The sequence below is a fragment of the Leptonychotes weddellii genome, chromosome 12 (genome assembly GCF_054177405.1).
Source record: "Leptonychotes weddellii isolate Sample4059 chromosome 12, ASM5417740v2, whole genome shotgun sequence".
In the NCBI taxonomy this organism is placed as follows: domain Eukaryota; kingdom Metazoa; phylum Chordata; class Mammalia; order Carnivora; family Phocidae; genus Leptonychotes; species Leptonychotes weddellii.
In genome coordinates, this window is record NC_138380.1 from 92,781,871 (window position 1) to 92,791,672 (window position 9,802).

General features: G+C 60.7%; 1 protein-coding gene across 1 annotated transcript; it reads right to left on the reverse strand.

Moving 5' to 3' along the window:
* Positions 1–3,373: 3,373 nt before the first annotated feature.
* RAMP3 (receptor activity modifying protein 3) lies at positions 3,374–9,600 on the reverse strand. The gene is made up of 2 exons (XM_081799721.1): positions 9,329–9,600; positions 3,374–3,510 (listed from the first exon to the last, which is right to left on the reverse strand). The coding sequence occupies exons 1-2, from the start codon at positions 9,468–9,470 to the stop codon at positions 3,374–3,376; spliced, it is 279 nt and encodes a 92-aa protein (XP_081655847.1). The 5' UTR covers positions 9,471–9,600.
* Between the last annotated feature and the right edge of the window lie 202 nt (positions 9,601–9,802).

A 9,802-nucleotide genomic window follows, 5' to 3' on the forward strand; every position in this document is an offset into this window, starting at 1 on the left:
CACGTGGCCAGGCCCTCCGGGTGCCCAGCCCTCCTGGCAGGGCCCTAGCCCAGAGGCTGGAATGCAGGTCCCACACCTGGGCCCCCCAGGTAATGCCTACGAGGAGGAGCCCACACAGACGGAAGAGAGCTGGGAGCAGAAGGGACGGCCTGAGTCATGTCCAGAGCCTGGGACATGCCCAGGTCTGGTGCACAGGAAGCCCGTCATCCCCAGACCCACCCCTGCACTCACGGGCTCAGTGGCCTGCTGTCCAGGAGAGATCCAACCTGGCCTTTGCTTGGGGCAGCCGCCGTCCCCAGACTCTGACGAGAACCCTATGCTCTGACTCCCTTGCCTGTGGGAAGGCCACCACCACTCCCCAGGGCCAAGATGAGGCCAGATGAACCTGGACACAAGTGTGCAAAGCCAGGCTTTGGAGCCGGGGCCCACGCCCCCAGAAGGCAGTGCGGAACAGCGTGGGCTGACAGGCTGCCTCCCGCCCCAGCACAGACCACCTTCCGGATTTCAGCCACGTTTCTTGTGTCCCTGAGCCTCAGTTTCTCCACCTGTAAGTGGGGTTCATAGTACCTATCCAGTAGGATAACGGAGAGGGTCAGGTGAGCGCACCCATGAGCATAGACGCACAGCGCTGAGCAGAGCACCCATGTCTATGGATCGGCTCACGGAGACGCATGCCGAATACCCACGCCCGGTGCTTCTCGAGAATGCTGGGGGCTAGCTGGGCCAACAAGGCTTGCAGAGGCCACAACTCCCTGGCGTCCTGCCGTCCGCACACAGCCCCACGCCCTGCTAACTCGCCGGCCTCGGCTCAGGCTGGAGACACAACTGAGGGGCTCTTCACAAGGAAGGCTCTATATGCATGACATCGGGGAAGCAGGGTCACAACACAGCTCGTTCTTCCCTAGCATCCCCTGGTCACCCGGGGCCTCCCCACGTCCCCCTTGGGTGTGGCCCCCGGAACACCCTCCCTCCAGCTCCTGGGGCGCTGCACACGCAGTTAAAGAAGATGCAGCTATAGCCCCGACGGCGGGGGGCGGGGTACACAGCCCGGAAGCCCCCCGGTCAGATGCCCTGTCCCACCAGGCAGACTCTTTCCCAACTCGGCTCGCGACTCAGCTCCTTGCTTTCCTTCAAGATTTGCTGCCTGCATTATTGCTCGTAGGCGATATGGCACGGCACTTGGAAACCTCACCGGCAGCCTCCCCTTAATGGGATGGACGGGGTCTCCAACCTCAGCAAGCTGGCTGTGGGGCGAGGACAAGGGCAGTGACCGCAGACACGGATCACCGTGGGGACAGGCCCCCCCAGGTGCTCGCTGCCCCTGGGACCCCTGCGCCAGCCCGGGGCTTCCACTCCCACCCTCCCGCTCTGCCTCTGCCCTCCGTCTCTGACTTTGTCCTCTTTCGTGGTTTGCTCACTCTCTGGGGGGCGGGGGGAAGGCACTACCCCTGCACCCTGAGAAAGGCGCCCGGGAAGCATGAGGTGGGAGCTCTGCGTGTCTGGGGCTGTTTCCATGATGACGGATTGGCGGGGAAAAGCGGTCTAGAAATCCGCGGCCCCGGCCCCACCCCCTCCTGGTTTCCAGGGCTGCGAAGGGAGCCTGAGGCCCCCAGTCCTCACGTGTGTCCAGCCCACTGTTGTCTCTCTACCCATGCGTCCCTGCCCCTTCGCGGCCCGCGCCTCAGTCCGCAGTCTTGGTGCCAGGCACGGGGCGAGCCCTCGGGGTCTGAACCTGAGCCCCCACCTGGAAATGGCCCTGAGTTCCTCCCTGCGTCCCCCTGCCCGTCTTCTAGAACTCCTGCCCCCAGGACCCCTGACAGCCTCGTGCGCCCAGCTCTGTCACCTTCTGCTCGGTGTTCCACCGCCAGGGGCGCTTTCTGCGTCTGCCGCGCTTCCTCTCTGGCCCTCAGGATGCCCCAAGGCACTGACATGGCACCGCGGTCTCCCTCCAGTTGCACGGGGATCTCAAGATGTGGGTCCCCGCCCCGCTGTTCCTGCCAGAGCCCTTTATCCGATGTCCCAGTCCCACCTGGATGCTCACGACCAGGGGGCTCTGGGCTGGCAGGGGTTCGGGCCTGGGGGACAGGGTTGCCTGGAACATCCCAGGCTCTGCTGGGCCCTCCGAGGGAGCCCCAGCAGCACCCCCCCCACCTCAGGAAGGACGGCTCACCCGAGGGGTCCCCTCCTGGGTGCAGGGGAAGGGGCGGCTGGGCACCAGCCACTGTCCCCAGGCTCCCGGCTCTGGGGCCCAGGCCTGGGCCGTGGTCACGGTGTGAAGAGGCGCCTCAGTCCCAACAGCCCAGAGAACAAGCCTCAGGGAGGGGCTCTGGACCCCGGCTGCCCCTCAGATGGCCCTCAGCTGCCTTGCAGACCTCCCAGGTCTTGGAGGCCAGCCCCCCTCTCCGGCGTGGGGTCTGGCTCAGCTGGGGTGGGAAGTCAGCTCCCCCTGGTGCTCTGACCCCAGATGCCCCTCCAGCAGCCTGCTCCCGTCCTCTGGCCCCAAGGCTGGACATCAGCTTGACCTCCTCACCGAGGCTTTAGTGGTGACAGAGACACAGGGTGGGAATCTCCCACCTCATCCTCCCTGGCCCTCCTCCCATGTCCACTCCAAGCCTGGCGTCCAGAAGCTTCCCCACGGCTCCGAGGACAAGAAGGTGCCCGGGATCACAATTAGCATGAAACCTCAAGACACACTGGCTTTTACCTCCTTGCAAATCATCAGCGACGGGCCTGCCCACCCTCCCCGCATCTCCGCATCGTGGCTGGTGCTATGCTGGTGGCCCCCACAGGCCGAGCTACCCCTGCCCCGTGCCTGTCGGGAGCCCCCGTCCTCCCCAGAAGCCCCAGGTCGGCTCAGCTGCTTCAGCCCTTACACCTCCAAACCCAGGCCCCCTGCTCTCCATCCCCAATGGCTGTTCTAGGGGCTTCCGTGCCCAGTGCCCCAGCAGACAGTGGCTCTGGGGGTGAGGTCCACACCCACAACCCCTGGTGGACGTGGCACAGCTGGTGTGGGGGAACTGTTCCTGAACGAAACAGACTGAAATTTCTGCATCTGCTGGGAATGGGCAGGGAAGGGCAGGGAGGGCAGGCGGCAGCAGGGGTGAGCAGGGAGGGCAGGCGGCGGCAGGGGAGGGCAGGGAGGGCAGGGGTGAGCAGGGAGGGCAGGGGTGGCAGGGGAGGGCAGGGAGGGCAGGGGTGAGCAGGGAGGGCAGGTGGCGGCAGGGGAGGGCAGGGAGGGCAGGGGTGGCAGGGGTGAGAGGGGTGGGCAGGCGGCGGCAGGGGAGGGCAGGGGGCAGGTGTGGCAGGGGAGGGCAGGGGTGAGCAGGGAGGGCAGGCGGCGGCGGCAAGGGCGGCCCGTGCAGAGCAGCGGCACTCACACGATGAACTCGGACAGGTTGCACCACTTCCAGACGTCCACCTTGTGCATCATGTCGGCGAAGGCCTTCCCGCAGAGGGGCAGCTTCTCCAGCATGCGAGTCTCGTTGCAGCCACCCACTCGGGGACACCCACCTGCAGAGGGGACAGCCGCGGGCATGACACTGCTGGGAATGTGGTTTGCAATGTGACCCTCAAGCCTCCTGCTGACATCCCCCACACCCCCGCAGGCAGCTGGGGTCCCTCACGCTGGCCCCCCCACCGTGTGGCCCAGAGAAGTGAAGCCACTGCCAAAAGGGGACCCACGTGGGTGGGTGTCACCTAGATGGGACCCAGAGAGCCATGGCCTCCCAATGGGGTGTGGGAGAAAGAAGGCGAGGGAGGGCAGTGGGCAGGGGATGCGTGTCCTGGGGACTGGGGAAGCCGAGAACAGGTGGGCTCCTGTGTGCGGTGGGGGTGGGGAGCGGGTCCCCTCCATCAGGGGTGGCAAAGCAGCCCCAATGCAGCGCCAGGGTGGAGGGTGCCCAGAGCATGTCCCCAGAAAGATCCTGAGAGTCTGCGGACCTCCTAGGACCACAAGGGCACCAGCGGAGGCCCCCATGGGGTGAACGCCACCGGCCCCGTCAGAGCTGCCCCTCAATTCCAGGAGGCCTGGGGCCAACGAGACATAGGGACTCATGTTCCAGAAGCGGAGGCCAGGTCACCCCCAGGTCCGGCAGGGGTCCCCCCAGGATTCCCGGCACCCCCTCCCCGCTCCACCTCTGCCCCTAGCACCCCCATCCCTCCACCTCCACCTTCACCCAGATCATCTCCCCACCGAGGAGCACTCACCCTCAGGACCGGACCACCCTTCCTCCCCAGACACCCCTCAGAAGTTTCCTTCGCATGGACCCTGCTTTGGCTCCCACCACACAATCAAGAGAAAGCCCCGTGGTGTGTGTCCTGGTATGTGTGTGCATATGTGTGCATGTGTGTGTATGTCTCTGTGTGTGTTTGTGTGTGTGCATGTGTGTGTATGTCTCTGTGTGTGTTTGTGTGTGTGCATGTGTGTGTATGTCTGTGTGTGTCCTGGCAGAGAGTATTGTGCTGCAGGAGAAATCGTAGGGAAGGAAACAGGAGAGAGGCCCACACCCAGAACTGGGCAGACCTGGGCTCACACCCAGCATCACTGGTCACCAGCTGACCTCAGTTTCCCCATCTGTAAACTAAGGGAAACAGGTCCTGGCCTCACAGGGGGCCATATGGACAGGCATTAGCCATGTGCCCAAGGAGGCTCCCATCTTTACGGTGTTTGTTGTTACTGTAGGTATTTGGTAAAACCCTGCTGCTCCCTCACTCCCCTAACCATCAGCACCTCGTTGGTATTCCGAAAAGACTTTTCAAGAGAATGAATGAATGAATGACCAGTTCCTGAGGGCAACAGCACAAATTTCACAGTCTGAGCACAAGCAAGTGCAGAAGAAATGGCAGGTTCTGACCCACTGAGATCCCACACTGCAGGCCACGTCGTCCCCAGGGGAGATCACAGGGTGCCTGGCTCAGGGAGGGGCTTGCGCCACAAAGAAGGTGGCCCCATGACCATAAGGGCACTTCTGGGAACAGAAGGGAGGTGAGAATGAAGAGGGCAAGGCAGTGAAGAGTTTTAAAAAAAATTAAGTCCAAAAGAAAACATAAAAAAAGAGAAGAGAAAAAGTACTGATGACACAATGGTAGATATAAACCAAACCATGTCAACAGTCAGATTGAGGGACGCCTGGCTGGCCCGGTCGGTAGAGCATGTGACTCGTGATCTCAGGGTTGTGAGTTCAAGCCTTGGGTGTGGAGATTACTCAAAAATAAAATCTTAAAGGGCGCCTGGGTGGCTCAGTTGGTTAAGCGACTGCCTTCGGCTCAGGTCATGATCCTGGAGTCCCGGGATCGAGTCCCGCATCGGGCTCCCTGCTCGGCAGGGAGTCTGCTTCTCCCTCTGACCCTCCTCCCTCTCATGCTCTCTGTCTCAAATAAATAAAATCTTTAAAAAAATAAAATAAATAAATAAATAAAATCTTAAAAAAAAATTGGGGCGCCTAGGTGGCTCAGCCATTAAGCGTCTGCCTTCGGCTCAGGTCATGATCCCAGGGTCCTGGGATCGAGCCCCACATCAGGCTCCCTGCTCGGCGGGAAGCCTGCTTCTCCCTCTCCCACTCCCCCTGCTTGTGTTCCCTCTCTCGCTGTGTCTCTCTCTGCCAAATAAATAAATAAATAAATCTTAAAAAAAAAATTGATTGAGAGTCAATGGCCTAAACACCCCAGTTAAGAAGCAAAGTTGTTAGATGAGATCCAAAAACAAGCCCCAACCATAGGCTGTTCGTAAGAATCCTACTTTAAACAAAAAAACTCAAATACATTCAAAGTAAAAGGGTGGAAAAAGACATACCATACTAATCCAAAGAAAGGTGGAGTGGCTATATGAATTCTGAATGAAGTATATTCAGAGCAAAGAATATTACCAGAGATAAGGAGGGTCTTTCACAATGATAAATGATTCAATTCACCAAGGAGACATAGCAATGCTAAACATGTATGCCCCTAATAACAGAGCATCAAAACACAGGAGGCAAAAATGGATAGAACTGCAAGGAACAAAACGACAAATCCACAGTAACAGTTGAGAATTAAATACTCTTCTCTCACTAATTTACAGAACAAATGAATAGCCAAAAAATCAGTGAGATTACAGAAAACGAACAGTGAGGGAGTGCCAGGTACAGACAGTGGGCCATGGAGCCAGACTGCACTTGGCTTGGGGGGGGCACCCACAGTTGTTAGGGGTGAAGGGGTGGCAGTGAGTTGGCCTGAGGCAGGCCTCCCAGGGCAGTTTTCAACCCCAGCACTCTCCCGCTGAACCCAATCTCGGAACCTTCACTCATAGAGTCCAGGCATGCAGCAGCCAAGACTCAAGCTGATGTCCCTTCAAGAGGAGCCGTGCCATCTCCTCCACAATGCCTGACCAATGTCCACAGTGCCCTGTCCTAAGTAAGGTCCCACTCGCAGAGGCACTTAAAAAGACAGGGTTGCCACAAAGGGAAGGTCATCCACCTGCTCAGTAACACAGTAGGGGTCAAGCCCAAACCACCTTCCTGTAGAGCTGCCCCCCAGTGGCCTGTCAGACTGGCCTGAGCCGACACCCTCATGCCAATCCCATCCGTGGTTTGCCTGAGGAACAGCATCAAGTCTCCTGCCCCCCCATCCCCCCAGTTTAAATGCCCAGAGGAAAATCGACTTTCCCACAGCCAAACGCAGAGTCAATGTGAGCCAGGGTATTCATGCACTGGCCTCGATCCACCACCCTGCCCAGATGCACCTGCCCATCTGCGGCAGGAAGGCAGCCCTGGGTCCAGGGCCACATGGGCATGGTGCTAGTGACTCTGGGGAGTGCAGGCCCTTGGGGGCCCGTGGCGGGGTGGGGAATGATGATGAAGCCAGCCCACGTTCCCTTCTCCCATCACTGCCCTATTCCCAAGGCACCTCTCTCTCCAGCTCCCCAGTGGGCTCCCCATCATAGGTGCTGGAAGTCCACCAGCATTCTCCACACCTAGCCCCTGGACCCATTCCTGGGCCTGGCCTTTCCCTGATGGAGTCATCACAGCATCCCATCTGAGTCTCCTGAGCTCCACCCACCTCCCACACGGGCATAAGCCACACAAGTCCCACACTGTCACCTCCTCCTTGCTGCTGCCTCACCTTCCAGCGAAAACCCACCTTCACCTAGACCGTCTACCTGATCCGACACCTGGGCTGGACCCCGACACCTGGACCTGCACCTCTGGACCCCCTGGACCCCTGGACCTGCATCCCCTGGCCCTGGACCCCTGGACTGGCAACCCCTGGACCTGGACCCCCTGGACCTGGGCCCCTGGACTGGCAACCCCTGGCCCTGGACCCCTGGACTGGCAACCCCTGGACCTGGACCCCCAAGAGCCCCGCAGCATACCCTAACCACCTGCTGTCAACCCACTAAGACCCAGCGCAGCACTTCCTTCCTCTGTTCTCCTCCCTCTGCCCTGGGACCCTCTCTCTTCTGGCCCCTCCTCCTCCTTCTCCTGGACCAGAGTCTCCACCGCAGCGCGGCAGGAACTTGGCCAGCGCTGGCCCTTAAGGACCATGGGGGGTGCTGTGAGGATACCAGGACAGTGTCACTGCTGGGTCTGCACAAGGCAGGCACCGTGGGGCAAACCAGAAGTGTCCTGGGCCATTCTAGCACCATCCCTGAGGCACACCCTGTTCAAACACTCCCCGCAAAACCCAACACCCCGGCCAGCGTTAGAACAGCAGGTAAAGACGAAGATTCCTGACAACACCGAGAAAGTGGGCGGCTGCCTCAAGCTGCCAGCTGCATCAGTAAAGGTCTCGGGAATTAAACTGAAATACAAAACTCAGTTGGTTCCATCAGGGAAACAAAGCAAACGTAGTACTGGGTTCCTTTCGTCTCGGGAACTTCCAGACTCCAGGAGGTGATAAACAGCCAAACAGATGCATTTCCCAGAGAAAGGCCTTTTACAGCGGGGCATTTGGAAACGAAATACAGGAGCCTCTCATCCGGCTCGGATGGAAACGAGGAGCAACCACACCAGTCACCAGGCTCTGAGCGGCAGGCATGGCCAGGCTGGCCATAGTGTCTGGAAGGTTCTGCCCCTGCCCCTGAGTCTGGGCAATGTCCTCCCCACCCTGGACTTCAATTTCTTATCTATAAAACGAGGAGTGGGGTCAGAAGACCGTCGAGGCCCCTATCAGCCAACCACCTCTGCGCAGCCCCTGGGTCACTGGGCCCGGTGGAGTGCATGCGAGTCTGGGTGACAGGAGGTGACTCGGCATCAGGACATCATTACTCACCACTGACAAAGAGAGGACGGTGCCATGCTCGCACACAGCACCAGCGCTGTCTGGGGGTGCTGTCGGTCCCTGGAGCCACCCAAGCTCCATGCAAGGGAGACCATGGAGCCACCAAGGGAGGACCAGATGGCCCTCCAGACCCAAACCCAGTGTTGTTAAACGCGGAAGATGTTTGTGCGGGGTCTGCCTCTGGTCCTTCACTGTCCAATGCTGGCGGCAGGTCAGGGGAGCCTCAACCATCCTCAGAATGAAGCTAAGGGCTCCCTTCCCTTGAGGAACCAAAATCTCCATTCCAGGGGCCTCGCATGTGAGGCTTACTGAAATCCCACGTCAGGGTGCTCCCGATGTCCAAAAGCCACCACGCACCCTTTCCTTCAACACAAAGATCCACCTAACCCTAGGCTCTGACCCTGGAAGGTGAGACGAAGCCCCACTTTCCCCACCCAGACACCTCCACCGGAAAGGCCTCCCAGAGATCGGGAAGCCAAGGGGCCAATCCAGCCCTTTCCCACCTCCTAACCGGTTCCAAATCAGCAAAGCCCACAACGATTTCAAACAAGGTCAACTTTGCATCTTACAGCCAGGGACGTGGGTGGGCCAGCGAGGGCAAGGCTGGCCTCCCACAGGACCCAGGGGACAGTGGCCCCTGGGAGAGGCCCTGAGCCCCCTGACCCCCAGGCCAGGGCTCCCCACCTCAACTGAGCAGCCTGCTCAGCAAGCTTCTCCCAGAGAAGCCCACCCCAAACACACACACACACCCTCTTACTTGATCTTGGATCCTCTCTTTAGTAAAATTTTTCAAAACAAGCTTTTCATTCGATCCATTCCCAAATCGCAATGTATCCTCCCCGGAGCCCCGTTTTCCTTGCTAGAAGAGGGATCTGGGAGCGAAGCCTCAGGGAGCTTCCCCCTTCCCGGTCCTGCGGGCCCCGCGCACACTCGCACACACACACCAAAGGGCTTTCCTCCGAGGACAAGTACAAGTGGAAAGGACCAGCCCTGCTGGGTCTGGATTCCTCTCACCCAAGCCCTGGGAGGGGGGTGCACGCAAGAGCTCCAGGATGGGGAGCTCACTACCTACCAGCGAAGTGGGAGCCGGACCTGCGCCGCCTCAGCTCGCTGGGGGTGTCGCCCTGGCAGGCCATCCCCAGCCCGCCGGCAGCAAGACCGGCGACATCGCGGCTGCGAGGAGCAGGCGCGGCCCCAGCCCGCTGGCCGGACATATCCTGCTCGAGACCCCGCGCCTCCCCTCCCAGCCCCGGGCCGTCGCCTCCGGCTCCTCCGGGGACCGTGGGCAGGACCCTCCCGCGGCGGCTGGGGACGGCGCCCGGGCTCAGGGCTCGCCGCTCCGGAGCGGGGCGCGCCCGGCAGGCCGGGATCCGTGCCGGGCGGGAGGCGCGGCCGGGTGCGGGCGCGGGAGATGGGAGCCCGCGCGGGTCCCCGCGGCCCCGGAGGAGGTCGGGGCGCCCTGGCGCGGGCCCCCGCGGCCCCCCTTACCGCAGAGCAGCAACATCAGCAGCAGCCGAGCCTGCGGGCGCCGCCGCTCTCGCGTCTC

What these genes read in the sequence shown, in the direction of transcription:
- RAMP3 (XM_081799721.1), bottom strand. Translation starts at nt 9,470, where the DNA reads ATGTCCGGCCAGCGGGCTGGGGCCGCGCCTGCTCCTCGCAGCCGCGAT. An exon ending in GTCCGGCTCCCACTTCGCTG is followed by an intron (nt 3,511 to 9,328) that starts GTAGGTAGTGAG and finishes TCCCCTCTGCAG; the next exon opens with GTGGGTGTCCCCGAGTGGGT.